Source organism: Oncorhynchus mykiss, chromosome 2 (genome assembly GCF_013265735.2).
Source record: "Oncorhynchus mykiss isolate Arlee chromosome 2, USDA_OmykA_1.1, whole genome shotgun sequence".
NCBI lineage: Eukaryota > Metazoa > Chordata > Actinopteri > Salmoniformes > Salmonidae > Oncorhynchus > Oncorhynchus mykiss.
Genome location: NC_048566.1, coordinates 30,147,878 through 30,166,580, shown reverse-complemented (window position 1 = coordinate 30,166,580; position 18,703 = coordinate 30,147,878). Strand labels below are relative to the sequence as shown.

The 18,703-nt window shown below is 42.0% G+C and overlaps 1 protein-coding gene across 2 annotated transcripts in view; it reads right to left on the bottom strand.

Annotated features, from left to right (window-relative positions):
* Positions 1-18,703, bottom strand: part of LOC110486473 (atrial natriuretic peptide receptor 1-like) — a 53,077-nt gene that overhangs the window by 2,031 nt on the left and 32,343 nt on the right. For both annotated transcript variants that reach the window (XM_036945018.1, XM_036945026.1), the window contains exons 6-16: positions 11,798-11,892; positions 9,145-9,280; positions 8,857-8,941; positions 8,582-8,702; positions 8,404-8,478; positions 8,119-8,196; positions 7,892-7,996; positions 7,595-7,666; positions 7,199-7,358; positions 6,880-7,035; positions 801-969 (exon numbers count right to left, since the gene is read on the bottom strand). In XM_036945018.1, coding sequence (XP_036800913.1) covers positions 801-969; positions 6,880-7,035; positions 7,199-7,358; positions 7,595-7,666; positions 7,892-7,996; positions 8,119-8,196; positions 8,404-8,478; positions 8,582-8,702; positions 8,857-8,941; positions 9,145-9,280; positions 11,798-11,892 — 1,252 coding nt within the window. The remainder of the gene's footprint in view (positions 1-800; positions 970-6,879; positions 7,036-7,198; positions 7,359-7,594; positions 7,667-7,891; positions 7,997-8,118; positions 8,197-8,403; positions 8,479-8,581; positions 8,703-8,856; positions 8,942-9,144; positions 9,281-11,797; positions 11,893-18,703) is intronic.

The window sequence follows — 18,703 nt, the reverse complement described above, 5'->3', positions numbered from 1 at the left end:
TTTGAGATTTTTGGTTCCAACCGCAGTTTCTTTGTGAGATGCAGAGTAGGTGAACGGATGATCTCTGCATGTGTGTTTCCCACTGTGAAACATGGAGGAGGAGGTGTGATGGTGTGGGGGTGCTTTGTTGGTGACAGTGTAAGTGATTTATTTAGAATTCAAGGCACACTTAACCAGCATGGCCACCACAGCATTCTGCAGCGATATGCCATCCCATCTGGTTTGCGCTTTGTGGGACTATCATTTGTTTTTCAACAGTACAATGACCCAACACCTCCAGGCTGTGTAAGGGCTATTTGACCAAGAAGGAGAGTGATGGAGTGCTGCATCAGATGACCTGACCTCCACAATCACCTGACCTCAACCCAATTGAGATGGTTTGGGATGAGTTGGACCGCAGAGTGAAGGAAAAGCAGCCAACAAGTGCTCAGCATATGTGGGAACTCCTTCAAGACTGTTGGAAAAGCATTTTTCATTAAGCTAGTTGAGAGAATGCCAAAAGTGTGCAAAGCTGTCATCAAGGGAAAGGGTGCATACTTTGAAGAATATAAAATATATTCTGATTTGTTTAACACTTTTTTTACTACATGATTCCATATGTGTTATTTCATAGTTTTGATGTCTTCGCTATTCTTCTACAATGTAGAAAATAGTAAAAATAAAGAAAAACACTTGAATGAGTAGGTGTGTCCAAACTTTTGACTGGTACTGTAGTCATACTCTTTTTTTGGAGTGGAGACGCACAGACATTAATGGAATCATGCAACACACTCTCCCCACTTCCACCCCCCTACACCCACCTGTTCTGTTTGCGTAGCAGCAGTTTGATGTGGTTGAACTCGGGCCTCTCGGTGGGCTCCTCTGCCCAGCAGCGCTGCATGAGTTGGCCCAGCTCCTGGCTGTGGATCTGAGGGTTGACAGCAGGCCGCAGGCACGGCCACTCACCCAGAGCCACCCGGTCCATGATTTCTAGAGGAAGGGGGAGTGTACAAAACATTACGCTCTTTCCATGACATAGACTGACCAGGTGAATCCCTTATTGATGTCACTAGTTGAATCCACTTCAGTCAGTGTAGATGAAGAGGAGGAGACAGGTAAAAAAATATATATATTTTTAAGACTTGAAACAATTGAGACATGGATTGTGTATGTGTGCTATTAAGAGGGGGAATGGTCAAGACAAAATATTTAAGTGCCTTTGAAAGGGGTATGGTAGTAGTTGCTAGGAGCACCGATTTGTCAAGAACTGCAACACTGCTGGGTTTTTCACATTCAACAGTTTCCCATGTGTATCAAGAATGGTACACCGCCCAAAATAAATCCAGCCAACTTGACACTAGAGGTCAACCGATTATGATTTTTCAACGCCGATACCGATTATTGGAGGACAAAAAAACCCAATACCGATTAATCGGACGATTTGTATATCTATATTTGTAATAATGACAATTACAACAATACTGAATGAACACTTATTTTAACTTAATATAATACATAAATAAAAATCTATTTAGTCTCAAATAAATAATGAAACATGTTCAATTTGATTTAAATAATGCAAAAACACAGTGTTGGAGAAGAAAGTAAAAGTGCAATTATTTGCCATGTAAAAAAAGCTAACGTTTAAGTTCCTTGCTCAGACCATGAGAACATATGAAAGCTGGTGGTTCCTTTTAACATGTCTTCAATATTCCCAGTTAAGTTTTTAGGTTGTAGTTATTGTTAGGACTATTTCTCTCTATACCATTTGTATTTCATATACATTTGACTATTGGATGTTCTTATAGGCACTATAGTATTGCCAGTCTAATCTCGGGAGTTGATAGGCTTGAAGTCATAAACAGTGCGGTGCCTCAAGCATTGCGAAGAGCTGCTGGCAAACGCAGGAAAGTGCTGTTTGAATGAATGCTTAAAAGCCTGCTGCTGCCTACCACTGTTCAGTCAGACTGCTCTATCAAATATCAAATCATTGACTTAATTATAATATAATAAACACACAGGAATATGAGCCTTGGGTCATTAATATGGTCAAATCTGGAAACTATAATTTCGAAAACAAAACGTTTATTCTTTCAGTGAAATACAGAACCGTTCCGTATTTTATTGAACGGGTCTCATCCATAAGTCTAAATATTGCTGTTACATTGCACAACCTTCAATGTTGTCATAATTATGGAAAATTCTGGAAAATTCATTACGGTCTTTGTTAGGAAGAAATGATCTTCACACAGTTCGCAACGAGCCAGGCGGCCCAAACTGCTGCATATACCCTGACTCTGCTTGCACAGAACGCAAGAGAAGTGACACAATTTCCCTAGTTAATATTGCCTGCTAACATGAATTTCTTTTAACTAAATATGCAGATGTGTAATGATTTTAAGAAAGGCATTGATGTTTATGGTTATGTACATTGGTGCAACGACACCCGTTTGGCGAAGTAGTCTGTGATTCGATGATAAATGTACAGGCACCACATTGATTATTTGCAACGCAGGACAAGCTAGTTAAACTAGTAATATCATCAACCATGCGTAGTTAACTAGTGATTATGTTAAAATTTATTGTTTTTTATAATATACGTTTAATGCTAGCATCTTACCTTTGCTCCTTGCTGCACTCGCTTAACAGGTGGTCAGCCTGCCACGCCGTCTCCTCGTGGAGTGCAATGTAATCGGCGTCCAAAAATGCTGATTACCGATTGTTATGAAAACTTGAAATAAGCCCTAATTAATCGGTCAACCTCTACTTGACACAACTGTGGGAAGGATTGGAGTCAACATGGGCCAGCATCCCTGTGGAATGTTTTCAACACCTTTTAGAGTCCATGCCCCAACAAATTGAGGCAGTTCTGAGGGAAAAAGTGTGTGTGTGGGGGGGTGCAACTCAATATTAGGAAGGTTTTCTTAATGTTTTCTACACTCAGTGTATAAAGCATTCCTATAGATGGTGAAATTTAATATTTTCTATCTAGTGTCATTCCTTCTGCTTTCATCTTCTCAGAGATTCCAGTCCAATTTCCTTTCCATTGTGTTCATATACTTTCACAATCTTTCTATTATCTCTCCCTCCCAATTTATTATATCCCCTCGTTCACACTTTCATAATTTCTCACCCTATTCCTCTATTTCTGCCCTCATTCAGAAAAAAAATTAGGCATGCAAACACACACACACACACACACACACACACACACACACACACACACACACACACACACACACACACACACACACACACACACACACACACACACACACAACAGCAGTCCATGCAGCCTAATTGAGTTAAGACCATAAAGTGGTTTCAGTGGCATAAATGGCATGCTCTGGTTCTAAGTCAGTTCATTGTCTTTCTGTCATACAACAGCTGCTGTCTACCAGTACAAAGTGTTACACTCTGATGAGCAAATACAAACACTTGCTTCTCTCTCAGTACACCACTCTTGCAATCGACCACAATCACGTTCAATTTTCTATAACTTTGCACAATTTCATGCAATTATGGTTTTGAAAAAAAAAAAAACGAATTCACTGAGCAGTGGTGGTTGGCAGACATGGGTGACAGAAAGGTTTTCTCCTCAACACGTTGTGACGGAGACTTGAATTGGAACACAACAACAGCTGTTATTGCTGATCTGTATAGCAAAAAATCCAATCTCTTTCTTTTTCAGTTTTCTAAAGAAGGAAGATAGGACAGATTGTTGTTCCCAAACTAACTACAATTTAATCTGAAATCTTGACTGATAATAATAAAAAACGTTCTAAAGAGTCACACTCCCCTCAAATGAAAAATAAATATATTGGTTGCAGCTATGTACTTACAATCTGATATTTTATTACAATTGTGTTGCTTTACTCTAAGCCAGAGACACAGAAAACAGTACAGTGGAAGGTAAACAAATATAATATGTGTTATTTAAAGCATGTGACTGTGTGTTTGTCCCGACAAGTGTTTGCGTGGGCTTAACTATCCTTAGTACAAAGCAGAGAGGTATATTAGCTCTCGTCCTCCATATCATTAGAGTAGGCTCTTCAGGGTAAGTGGGGTGCAAGAGGGGCTAAGTGAGAAAATAGAAAAGGAGGCAAAAAATCTGTCACTTTAGGGAGTGTGTTCGACAAATTCATGAACTTTCCCTAGTTTAAGTTGCCAAATGGTTGCAATTGCAAAACTGTTCCATGTCTCCATTTTAACGTCGTGGCATATTGGTCAGTGGCTCTGAAATTAACATTGGGTTGTGTCAATATTTGGGGGTCTACACTTCCTTTGTTGAATTTGATGTCATGTTTTTTTGTGAGTAGAGTCAAAGAGGAACCTTGAAATTTAAAGAATACAGTTCACATGGAGTAAAATGTAACGACATACTGTAGCTTTGTTGAGTCACTGGAGCTGTTATGTGTTTTTTTATAGGTTTGTGTTTTCTACAGAGCTTTTCCTGAGTAAACAGACTTGCGGGTGCAATGTGCAGAATAACAGCTTTTGTTTTGAGTTGCTCTAATTGCCTTATCGCTACTCGGCGATAATGCAGTCAGCAAAGACCACAGAGCCTTGACGAGAAGGAGGCTTGTTAGGTTTGTTTGTTATGCTTTTGATGGAAGAAACATACAAACACTGTTTATCTTGGACACAATCTGGGGTATAATTTACTCAGCAGCAATGGTATTCTCTCTTTCTTTTATAATACATCTGTGTTAATGTGCAAATAAGCGTGCTTATGACCAAAAGTGTATGGGAGCACAAATGTGACTAGTTTCAGGAAACTAGAAGTATGCCGCATGTCACTACTTCACAGGAGAGGCATTTGAACATGATCATTTGAATTTTTTATCAAAATGTGTTTTTGGGCAGAAATGCCTTCTGGAACAATTAACTTTCATGTGCCTTAATAACAAACTTGTTTGCCATCTGTAAATATGAATAAATTACGAGCCTAGTTGGTTTAGCCACGGGAAAAGACAGGAACCTTCCCGCTAGCCATGATTGGCTGAGATAATGGATGGGCAGGACATGCCAAGAGTGTGGCGCCCTGATCTGTTACACCTGTTCTTGTGATTGTCTCCACCCCCCTCTAGGTGTAGCTTATTTTCCCCAGTGTATTTATCCCTGTGTTTCCTGTCTCTCTGTGCCAGTTCATCTTGTCTGTTTCAAGTCAACCAGCGTGTTTTTCCCATGCTCCTGCTTTTGCTATTCTCTCTTTTGCTAGTCCACCTGGTTTTGACCCTTGCCTGTTTTCTGGACTCTATACCAGCCTGCCTGACCAGTCTGCCTGATCTCGAGCCTGCCTGCCACCCTGTACCTTCTGGACTCTGATCTGGTTTTGACCCTTTGCCTGTCCATAACTATTCTCTTGCCTACCCTTTTTGGAACTAATAAATATCAAACACTCAAACCATCTGCCTCCCGTGTCTGCATCTGGGTCTGGCCCTGAGCTCTTATAGAGAGATGAGTTCGGATTGGTCTGCCATGTAGCATGCTTCTGTCTATAACATGAGCTGTTCAGTATGTGTAGGTAATCATTTCTACCACAGCTTTTTTGAAAGATATCATAAAGAACTGCAGAAGTATTGCTACTGCTCTCCACTGTCTGGAGGACGATCGTGCCATGCTGACTCTCTCTGACTCTGAAAATGAATCAGACAATGAGGAAATCCCTGATTTAGATAAAAACATTTTGATTGAACCAGACATTGTAGAGTCTTCAGAAACAGCGATCAACAATGTTGTTGTCACGGAAGAAGTTGAATGCCCGGTGGTGGCAGAGTATGATTGCTATGGAGATGGAGAAAAACCTAGCGTTTGATTGCAAATATGCAGCGGGAGTCGAAAAGAGAAGACAGAAAGCTGTTGTATAAAACACATGTCTCCGGATTACATTTCCAAACTAAGGGCAACCATGGCAATGGTGACAGAGAGGGAGAAGCGTTCATCCATGTATACGGGTAAGAAAGTCTAGCTAGATACATTTTCAGATATTATACATTTCAAATTTAGTCAGAATGTCATTTTCATTTTAAGCTAGCTAGCTAACATTAGCTGGCTAACATTAGCTGGCTGGCTCACTAGCTAACATTACGTGTAACATTACGTGTATGATCTGTGTAATATTATTATTTGTATCTCCGAAATCTATTTGCATTGCTAGTTATAACCTAATGTTAGCTAGCTAGTTAACATTGACCCTAGTTGGTTAGCTTTAGCTACCTGGAGATTCATGCATGGTGGCTAGCTATGACAATCAGTTTGTATTGCTAGTAGTATGGGTTGGGATTATTGCCGCGTTCAAAAACTTGGGACTCGGAAATCTCAGACTTCCCACTTCAGTGTGTTCAAGACAACTGGGGACTCGGAAAAAAACAAGCTCCGACTAGGAAAAATCGTTTTGAACTGTCATCCAACTCAGAATTCCAACTCAGGAACTGGGGCCTCTTTCTAGAGCCCTGACTTTTCGATCTGAAGCTCACTAACGTCATGATTTCACCTCGTATTTTTCCAAGTTCTCAGCTGTCTGGGAACTTACTCACTCTGTTTAGCAAATGGACTCACATGTGAATCCTTAAAGAGATGGGTGGGGCTAAGGCTTAAGAGGTTGTGAATGATCCTGACTAGGTTTAGACAAAGAAGAGCTCTCTAGTAGGTGTACCAAAACATTCAAGAGCCATTTTCTCAAAAGTGGGGTTACAAGTTTATCAACTTTCAAAGCAGAATTACTTTCCCATTGTTCCTCAACTGTAGTGTATTATCTATAACTTTCGCGCTCTGAATCTCTACTTTTATCTAATGTGAAAAACACAATTTGAAATGTTGCTACATAGGATCAAATCGGTTCCAAATGTCTGTCATGTAGAAAGAGAGAGTGCGTGTGTGTGTGTATGTGTGTGTTACCTTTGGGGCTGAGCGGCTCTCCCTCCAGATAGAAGGCTCCATGGCGTAGCGCCACCTCTTGGAGAATGATGCCAAAGCTGTAGACGTCTCCCTTCTGTGTGCCACATGGAGGGGGTCTCTCCAACCTCAGCAGCTCTGGGGCCATCCACAGCTTCCCTACACACAAAGATGGATAAATTGACTAAAAACTTAATCAATTTGCCTACAGACACTGATCTAAGGTCAGTTTTGTATTTCACCCTCTTAAGGATTTGATCAGGTTAAGCTGATCCTAGATCTGTGTCTAAAGGGCAATTTCCTGCATAGCCAGGTGACTAACGGGCATAGTAAGCATGGGCGTCATCTGTGTTGCTCTCGGTGCGGAAGCTGGACAGGCCGTAGTCGGTGATCTTCAGCACAAAGCGGTTATCCACCACGCAGTTGGACGACTTCAGGTTGCCGTGGGAGACAATGACACTGTTGTGGAGGAAAGCCATGCCCTGGTAAGGAGAAGGGGAGGGAGGTAGGGATAGAGGGTAAAATGTAGAAAGAGAAGAGAGAGGGATAGTCAAAAGGAGAGATTAGATATATATTAGTTATTTATATTCAGCTTTAGTCTAAAAATGTTTTGCAAAGCATATGGACGTTCACTTGAATGATGCACATGTGTTTTCTGTGGTCAACTGAAGTTGACACATGGAAAGATAAGCAGGAGAGTGTGTAGAGCAGTGGTTACCTTGACAATGTCATTGATTAAAGAGTATCTGAACATCCAATCCAGTGTGATGCTCTCGTTTTCCATGATGTCCTGAAGGATGAAACACACACCCATGCGTACACACACACACACACACACACACACACACACACACACACACACACACACACACACACACACACACACACACACACACACACACACACACACCATTTAGACAAGGAAAATGCTTCCTAAAGATTTGTAATGGGTCAGTGGACCCATTACAAATGGGTCAGTGGATCTTATAGTGGAGATGTGGTGAGGGGTGGCTACCTGTAGGCTACCCCGAGGACAGTACTCTGTGATGATGCAGATGTTGGGGGGATCGATGCAGGCTCCGATGAAGCGGGTCAGGTGCTCATTCTGAATATCACGCATCTGGGGAGGGAAGGAAAGGAACACACCATGTGACTTACACATTTAGGGACAGCGCTATTCTCTGATGCACATATGCATTCTGGAGTATACACACGTCACACTACAACCTCATGAGGACTTACATGTTTCAGTTCAAACAGCACGTTTCTGGTGAGCTCAATGCGTTTTCTGTTGATGTATTTGATGGCCACAATATTTGCCTGAAAGACAGAGAAAACATTATGCATTCAATCCAGTTGGCATTAAAAGGTTACTTTCTTTCATGCACGCACGCACGCACACACACACACACACACACACACACACACACACACACACACACACACACACACACACACACACACACACACACACACACACACACACACACACACACACACACACACACACACACACACCCCACTTACCTTGTAATAGCCTGTCTTGGCAAACACCTGAAAGTTTCCATCTCCTGTTAATAGGGAGCCGTAGTTGGAGCCCCTCTGTAAATAAAGCCAAAGGTGGGATGGGATCAGTTTTGTGTAAGACTGTGTGTATTGTCAAATGTGTGTGTTGTTACAAGCGTTCATGTGAGTGTGGACTCACTAGGGACAGAGTGAGCTTGCTGCCTGCGCTTCGCAGCACTTTCTCCATGTTGCTCATCTGAATATCCTCCCAGGAGACTCTCCACAGCTGAGCCACCAGCTCATTTTCAAGCTTCAGCTTCCTGTGTGTGCGAAAGAGAGAGAGAGCGAGAGAGTGATGATAGATTGCTCTTTTAGATATGTTAACAATGCTATAAACGTAATGACATAAAACTCTTCCCGTAGATTCTAGGCCTTGTGCATACTTGCTAATTGAACTGGCCTGTCTACACTCACCTGTATATGAAGACAGTAATGGTGAGGATGATGATAATGATGAAGAACACCACAATTGTTACCATCTGGTGGATTGTGATGGTTCCTGGAAAAAGAGACAGGGGAAACATTTTTATGGTCCGCTGGTGTCCTTCAATACAGCCACTGCATGACAGTGTAAAGTCAGTCATCGTAAACTGTTTTGACTGGTTATGACTACTATAACTTCTGCTACGTCATCCAAACTAAGACATTTTATGGGGGGCAGTGTATATAAAAGTGAGTGAGAGACAGACGGAGTCCACTGACGTGCAAGGCATTCTGGGTTGTCGTTCTTGAAGCCACAGACGGGCACATCTAAAGGAGCAGCGCCCCCTGGCCACTGGATGTCCATCCCAGGCAAGGCCCTCAGCTTCTTCTGAGAGCCGTTGTACACCAACACAATCTGGCAAGGAGCACAGTATTACTTACAATTACATGTCTAATGTTATAGACAAATAACATACCACACATTGATTGATTGAATGTATTAGATCATTTAAAGCAGTAGGCTGTTCCAGCCGGAGACAACATTACATAATTAAACATTTTAGAGGATAAAAACAGAATAAAGCCAGAAGGCTTATTTCCATTGTGGTCCTCTTAGACAGTGAGATGGCAGGCTGGCAAGATTGACACATTATTCTCAATGCAATGCATTAGCATAGGGTGATAATGGGAGACGACATTCAATGAGCCACTAATCAGACCAAAGACTTGACACTCACCCCCTCACACTGGGTGAAAAGCATCCACTCTCTCTCCCTTATCACACACACACACACACACACACACACACACACACACACACACACACACACACACACACACACACACAGTTGAATTCGGAAGTTTACATACACCTTAGCCAAATACATTTAAACTAATTTTTTCACAATTCCTGACATTTAATCCTAGTAAAAAAAAAAAATTCCCTGTCTAATGTCAGTTAGGATCTTCACTTTATTTTAAGAATGTGAAATGTCAGAATAATAGTTGAGAGAATGATTTATTACAGCTTTAATTTCTTTCATCACAATCCCAGTGGGTCAGAAGTTTACATACACTCAATTAGTATTTGGTAGTATTGCCTTTAAATTGTTTAACTTGGGTCAAACATTTCAGGTAGCCTTCCACAAGCTTCCCACAATAAGTTGGGTGAATTTTGACCCATTCGTCCTGACAGAGTCAGGTTTGTAAGCCTCCTTGCTCGCACAAACTTTTTTAGTTCTACCCACACATTTTCTATAGGAGGTCAGGGCGTTGTGATGGCCACTCCAATACCATGACTTTTTTGCCCTTAAGCCATTTTGCCACTACTTTGGAAGTATGCTTGGGGTCATTGTTCATTTGGAAGACCCATTTGCGACCAAGCTTTAACTTCCTGACTTATGTAATGAGATGTTGCTTCAATATATCCACATAATTGTCCTACCTCATGATGCCATCTATTTTGTGAAGTGCACCAGACCCTCCTGCAGCAAAGCACCCCCACAACATGATGCTATCACCCCCGTGCTTCACGGTTGGGATGGTGTTCTTCGGCTTGCAAGCCTCCCCCATTTTCCTCCAAACTTAACGATGGTCATTATGGCCAAACAGTTCTATTTTTGTTTCGTCAGACCAGAGGACATTTCTCCAAATAGTACAACCTTGTCCCCATGTGCAGTTGCAAACCATAGTCTGGCTTTATGGTGGTTTTGGAGCAGTGGCTTCTTCCTTGCTGAGTGGCCTTTCAGGTTATGTCGATATAGGATTTGTTTTACTGTGGATATAGATACTTTTGTACCTGTTTCCTCCAGCCTCTTCACAAGGTCCTTTGCTGTTGTTCTGGGATTGATTTGCACTTTTCGCACCAAAGTACGTTCATCTCTAGGAGACAGAACGCATCTCCTTCCTGAGTGGTTTGACGGCTGCGTAGTCCCATGGTGTTTATACTTGCGTACTATTGTTTGTACAGATGAACGTGGTACCTTCAGGCATTTGGAAATTGCTCCCAAGGATGAATCAGACTTGTGGAGGTCTACAAATATTTTTCTGAGGTCTTGGTTGATTTATTTTGATTTTCCCATGATGTCAAGCAAAGAGGCACTGAGTTTGAAGGTAGACCTTGAAATACATCCACAGGTACACCTCCAATTGACTATCAGAAGCTTCTAAAGCCATGACATAATTTTCTGGAATTTTCCAAGCTGTTTAAAGGCACAGTTAACTTAATGCATGTAAACTTCTGACCCACTGGAATTGTGACACAGTGAATTATAAGTGAAATAATCTGTCTGTAATCAATTGTTGGAAAAATTACTTGTGTCATGCACAAAGTTGATGTCCTAACCGACTAGCCAAAACTAGTTTGTTAACAAGACATTTGTGGAGTGGTTGGAAAACGAGTTTTAATTACTCCAACCTAAGTGTATGTAAACTTCCGACTTCAACTGTACATGTACATACAGTACTCTAGATCTCGCTGGATCAGCTGGTCATTAACCTCAGTGGCTTGCCACCAATGAATATTTATCATTCTGTCATTACATAAGACAAACACATTGGCACTGGGTGGATGACATTACATATTAAATTATCATATGTAAACTGAAATAGGTTTGTTAATACTGTATGCTATAGCTATATATAGCTGTTTCCCCATTTACCCTCACCCTGAGCAGATGGTATATTGTAGTGTTAATGGAAATATGGAGGTCTTTCTATGAACTGTAGAGCTCTTTTCTTCCAGATGTTAATGCCTCTGGAGTACATCTAGTTTTAATCTCCCATCTCCAAAACACACAGAGCATGTGTACACAGGCAGGCAGCTTTTATGAGCACTGGTAGAATGAAAGAGATGAGGAGCCTTAGTGTACGAGAGATGAGGAGCCTTAGTGTACGAGGGAGAGAGAGAGAGATGTGTGTGTGTTTTCAGTACCTGGAAAACACTGGTGTTGGTGTCATTCATGTCCCAGAGAGCGAAGTCTGTCTCTCTGTCCCCATTCTCATCTATCTGCACCAGGCCTGTTACACCTGTTGAGGACCAGAAGGAGAGAGGAGCCAAAGGGAGGTAGAGGAGTCAGACAATATTTAAAGGGACCAAATTAATGTTAGCTTACACTAATACCCAGTTCAGGGATGAAAATAATCATCAAAGCACTCAGCGGGTAACAGTAATTACTACAAATTATTACTGTCGTTACGAAACGAGAGCAGATTTACATTTGAGGTTGTCTATTAGCCGACACCGGAAAAAAATCTCAACCATTGTGCAAGTTAGAACACCCATAACAAAAATCTCAAACGTAAAAAATAAACAGCCATAACAATCAAAATAAACATTGGTCATGACAACAATTTCACTTCAAATGATGGTGTTGGAGATACACAGATGCAAACACAACATAAGTTGGTACACCCTAGGTCCACCCAAAAGTATTCATCCATAATCACAGTAATATAGCTGGGCTATCTTGCTAATAAATCTAGTAGATGGCCATCTTGTATAACATTACTTTCATTTCCGGCTAAGACAACAGCCCAGGGTTGGTTTGGAGGTGCAGATAATAGCATGAGAGCCATTCCATATTGAGTGTAAATGGAAAGAGGTGTCTATAGGGAGAAATTACATGACAGGCGATGCCATTACCGGCATGGAAATGTCCAATCCAAATGGGGTTATCCTAGTAATAAAGAAATATACAGGCGTCATCCCTCTAATCAGAGGAGAGAGGGCCTGAGAGATGTGCTATGATATGGGACGGATTATCGGCTAGAGGGACATGCAGAAGATAGGGTAGCATGCACGCGTGCACAAACGCACACACTTTCCCACAGACGTTATTGCCCTACTCACACACACACACAGGCGGGCAGTGGTTAGAGAATAATTAACCTTGTGGTTGGTCTGGGAAAATGACATTTGGCCAGCGTCTGCATGGGGGGCTGCATGGTGTTTGGTTGTCTGGGACAGGTTAAGGTGTGGAAGTAAGGGGAGTGGAGTCATGATTTAGTACCTATTTAATAGAACATTATACACTTAACATTGACCAATGAGTCATGTGGGTGATGTCAGCACGACTTCCAGGAATTGGGAGTAGCACTTCTTTGGGGTATGGTCCCTGGCTGGTCTGTCTGTGTTAAGGCAAACTAGGTATGGGAAGTATATAAAATAATGGAGACACATTTACAGTAAAAATGTTGCCTTTAAATCAAATCAAATTGTATTTGTCACATGCGCCGAATACAACAGGTGTAGTAGACCTTACAGTGAAATGCTTACTTACAAGCCCTTAACCAACGATGCAGTTTTAAGTAAATAACTAAAAAATAAAAATTAAGACAAAAGAGATAAGAAAAACATATAATTAAAGAGCAGCAGTGAATAACAATAGCGGAGCTATATACAGGGGGTACCGGTACAGAGTCAATGTGTCAATGTGTCGTGGCACCGGTGTCGAGGTAATTGAGATAATTATGTACATGCAGGTAGGGTTGTTAAAGTGGCTATGCATAGATAATAACAGAGAGTAGTAGCAGAGTGGGGGGGGTGCAAATAGTCTGGGTAGCAATTTGATTAGCTGTTCAGGAATCTTATGGCTTGGGGGAAAAAGCTGTTTAGAAGCCTCTTGAACCTAGACTTGGCACTCCGGTAGGGCTTGCCATGCGGTAGCAGAGAGAACAGTCTATGACTAGGGTGGCTGGAGTCTTTGACGATTTTTAGGGCCTTCCTCTGACACCGCCTGGTATAGAGGTCCTGGATGGCAGGAAGCTTGGCCCCGGTGATGTACTAGGCCGTACGCACTACCCTCTGTAGTGCCTTGCAGTCGGAGGCAGAGTAGTTGCCATACCAGGCAATGATGCAACCCGTCAGAATGCTCTCGATGGTGCAGCTGTAAAATCTTTTGAGGATCTGAGGACCTATGCCAAATATTTTCGGTCTCCTGAGGGGGAATAGGTTTGGTTGCGCCCTCTTCACGACTGTCTTGGTGCACTTGGACCATGTTAGTTTGTTGTTGATGTGGACGCCAAGGAACTTGAAGCTCTCAACCTGCTCCACTACAGTGTGCTCGGTCCTCTTTTTCCTGTGGTCCACAATCATCTCCTTTGTCTTGATCATGTTGAGGGAGAGGTTGTTGTCCTTGCACCACATGTTCAGGTTTCTGACCTCCACCCTAAAGGCTGTCTCATCAGTGATCAGGCCTACCACTGTTATGTCATCAGCAAACGTAATGATGGTGTTGGAGTTGTGCCTGACCATGCAGCCGTGAGTGAACAGGGAGTACAGGAGGGGGCTGAGCATGCACCCCTGAGGGGCCCCCGTGTTGAGGATCAGCCTGGCGGATGTGTTGTTACCTACCACTTGGGGCGTCCCGTCAGGAAGTCTAGGATCCAGTTGCAGAGGGAGCTGTTTAGTCCCAGGTTCCTTTAACCATCCCTCTATCCGTCCATGTATCCATCCATCCCTCCACCCATCCATTTTTCTTAGCCTCACATATCTCTTACTGCTGTCTTACTCTTCATTAATAACTCTTTAATCATTCTTATACCTTGAATGGAAATGGTGGGGGGACGGCTGAATTTAGTGGGCTGCAGTGATAGAGGCTCAGTCCACCAGAGCTGTATTAGTCTGGTAGTGCAGACAGACTTTAATTCTGCTGCAAAGAACAGAGCCGGGGGGTGGCATTTGCACAATGCGCTAGCAATCAGGGCAGGCGTTCAGAGCGTGTGGAGAAAGGTGCCACATTGTGAGCTACAGTACAGCGCAGTAGCTTGACAGCTAGTGTGTTAGTTTGGTAAATTATAACTACCTGTATGCTTTCTTAAAAAGTTCAAATGGACTGTAGTGATGTAAAGTCATGAGTGATGCGTATTGAAAGTACAGTATATCAGATGAAGGCTGTATTGCCAAAACATGCGGTTTTCAATAATGAAGAAGCAAGTTCTATACATCTTCCACTGTCCTAGAGTGTCTGAATCTCTCTCACCCATCCAGGCCCATTAGTTAATGGAACAGAAGCCAGAGAGAAAAGCAGCTGTAACCTGATCCTTCCATCTTGACATCCTCCCTCTCTCTATGTATAAGGTCTATACTGGCTGCCTCCCTTTATGTACTGTATATATCTTGGTACATTATGTAAATTCATATATCATCAACAACAGTAAAACATCCTGTTTGTCTCATCTTATTCCCCTCACTGTTCAAATCCTTGTAATTACCTAAACTAAAACGGGAATCAGTTTCACCTCTGCGCCTTTCCAATATGTTTGATTTGCACAGCAGTGTGTCCCTAGGAAGTTAACATCTGATTGAAAAACATTGCATGACCCGTTCCGTACTGACGGCTAACCTGGAGGAGATGTCACCATGCACATGCTCCTGGGCTGCCTATTCCTAAATCAGGTGTCAACTCCCTCCATCCAAGACTGCACAACACACATTGTTTTAGTCTGGTCCTCTTTATGTTGGGGTATAACAAGAAGATCTCGCAGTCAAACAAAAGATTCCAGAAACATCTTTACAAGGTAGAAAAAAAGGTCAAGTGTCTGAAAGAAAATGTCCATGAAAAAGCCAGAGGTGAGTCCACATTAGTGGCATGTTGTGGTTTTTAGGCTTCTAGTTGATAAATGCACAAGGCAACTGTCAAAGCATTTGAAAAGGGCACACAGAGGGAGGACTAGCAACACAATGCAGGTTGTCGCAGTGCGTCCCGAAACATTAATGAAACCTACAATCAAACACTTCTCTAATTCAGGGCATAACTGGAAAGTACTTTGACTTTAAATCTGGAGAAAGCAAAGAGCACTCTTATGAATAACAACAACCGTTAACAAAGTGCACAGTGCAAGGGTCACTGCACCATTTGATTTTCCACCAAGTCACAGTGTAGTTTATGGATATGTATGGTGCCAACCAGGTGATTACAATCCCTAGCTGCTGTGAAGCAATGAGAGCAGCTGCTGATAGAGCTCCATTAGAGCCACATAAACAGCCTTTGTTCTTATCTACAGAGTGAACAAATGGGAATAGGTGATATATTGTGTATTTATTATCACTGCTGCTAAACGTGGGAGCACTCCTGTCACATACAGTATATGCAAATATTGACCTTATTGTACACTCACTGTAGTGTGATATTGCAGTATGATATTGCAGCTCGACATCAGCTAGACCAGGAGGTTAACTTGCAGGCTATTTTTTGTTCACTCTACTTAGTTGTCTGATGTCTGAAAACACAGGCTTGGAATTTTGGCCTTGCATTGGAGAAGAATGTGATTACTTTTGTCGAAAAATTTATCGGTTAATTCTAATTATTTTTTGGAATGCTTTTAATGTCTCCCCACAAGCACCTCTCCTTGAAATAATTGCATTTACTGTGAGAAATAACTATGGCATTATTCTACCCAGGCAGACATGAAAAAGTTTGCCAGTCTGCAAACCACCTGCAGCTTATGTCCCTGGATCAAAGTGTGTTCTACATACATACAGTTGAAGTCGGAAGTTTACTTTCAATTAGGTTGGAGTCATTAAAACTCATTTTTCAACCACTCTACAAATGTCTTGTTAACAAACTATAGTTTTGGCAAGTCGTTTAGGACGTTTACTTTATGCATGACACAAGTCATTTTTCCAACAATTGTTTACAAACAGATTATTTCAATTATAATTCACTGTATCACAACTCCAGTGGGTCAGAAGTTTACATACACTAAGTTGACTGTGCCTTTAAACAGCTTCGAAAATTCCAGAAAATGATGTCATGGCTTTAAAAGCTTCTGATAGGCTGACTGACATCATTTCAGTCAATTGGAGGTGTACCTGTGGATGTATTTCAAGGCCTACCTTCAAACGCAGTGCCTCTTCGCTTGACATCATGGGAAAATCAAAAGAAATCCGCCAAGACCTCAGAAAAAATTGTAGACCTCCACAAGTCTGGTTCATCCTTGGGGGCAATTTCCAAATGCCTGAAGGTACCACGTTCATCTGTAGAAACAATAGGTCGCAAGTATAAACACCATGGGACCAAGCAGCCGTCATACCGCTCAGGAAGGAGACGCGCTCTGTCTCCTAGATATGAACGTACTTTGGTGCGAAAAGTGCAAATCAATCCCAGAACAACAGCAAAGGACCTTGTGAAGAGGCTGAAGGAAACAGGTACAAAAGTATCTATATCCACAGTAAAACAAGTCCTATATCGACATAACCTGAAAGGCCACTCAGCAAGGAAGAAGCCACTGCTCCAAAACCGCAATAAAAAAGCCAGACTATGGTTTGCAACTGCATATGGAGACAAATATTGTACTTTGGTCCTCTGGTCTGGTCTGATTAAACAAAAATAGAACTGTTTGGCCATAATGACCATCTTTATGTTTGGAGGAAAAAGGGGGAGGCTTGCCAGCTGAAGAACATCATCCCAACCGTGAAGCACGGGGGTGGCAGCATCATGTTGTGGGGGTGCTTTGCTGCAGGAGGGTCTGGTGCACTTCACAAAATAGATGGCATCATGAGGTAGGAAAATTATGTGGCTATATTGAAGCAACATCTCAAGACATCAGTCAGAAAGTTAAAGCTTGGTAGCAAATGGGTCTTCCAAATGAACAATGACCCCAAGCATACTTCCAAAGTTGTGGCAAAATGGCTTAAGGACAACTAAGTCAAGGCATTGGAGTGGCCATCACAAAGCCCTGACCTCAATCCTATAGAAAATGTGTGGGCAGAACTGAAAAGGCGTGTGCGAGCAAGGAGGACAAAACCTGACTCAGTTACACCAGCTCTCTCAGGAGGAATGGGCCAAAATTCACCCAACTTATTGTGGGAAACCCGAAACGTTTGACCCAAGTTAAACAATTTAAAGGCAATGCTACCAAATACTAATTGAGTGTATGTAAACTTCTGACCCACTGGGAATGTGATGAAAGAAATAAAAGCTGAAATAGATAATTCTCTCTACTATTATTCTGACATTTCACATTCTTAAAATGAAGTGGTGATTCTAACTGACCTAAGACAGGACATTTTTACTAGGATTAAATGTCAGGAATTGTGAAAAACTGAGTTTAAATGTATTAGGCTAAGGTGTATGTAAACCTCTGACTTCAACTGTAACAGCCCCTGCCTAACTAACTAAGGATGGCACACACCTGTTGTACAGCAATCTATGCGTTTACTTTGATTACCTTGAACCTTATCACATCAGTCAACAACAGTCAATAAATAAACAACAGTTGTTTCATGAAATATATAGGTAACTAAGGATGGGAAAATGTACTACCCTAGGACTTACTTATGAATAATGTATAGTATTCATTATTCATCTGGACTCATCATGGGATTATTTCTTAGCCTCCGATGGAGAGATAGGGAGTATGGGAGGGAGAGAGAGAAAGAGAGAAAGAGAAAGAAAAAGAGAGCAAGACCTCTAGTTATGAATGACATGAAAGGGTCTCTATCGCTAAATGCTATTAGACTAAGATCTGTAGGGTCTCTGTCAATCCTTTTTACAGGCACTCCGTTGCCCACTAATAGCATTGACAAGATTCCCCAGTTACCAAATACTTCTGGAACAATGGGGACCTACCATGTACCATGTAGCTGTAGAGTTTCAGTTCACATGATGAACCAAAGGGCACAAGCACAACAGTGCTTCATTCTTTCTCTCTGTTCCTATCCCCCTCTGCCCACTTGTCTGCCTGTCTCCTTTTTACAGTGCACTCCACACTCCAGCCCTGCGCTCCACTGTGGCTCGGATGACAAGGCTTCAGATTCACACAGCTCATTATCAGCTCGACCCAGGCCAGACCTACCGTTGGAAATACCAGCTGCCTAAGTGACCAGGGCCACTGC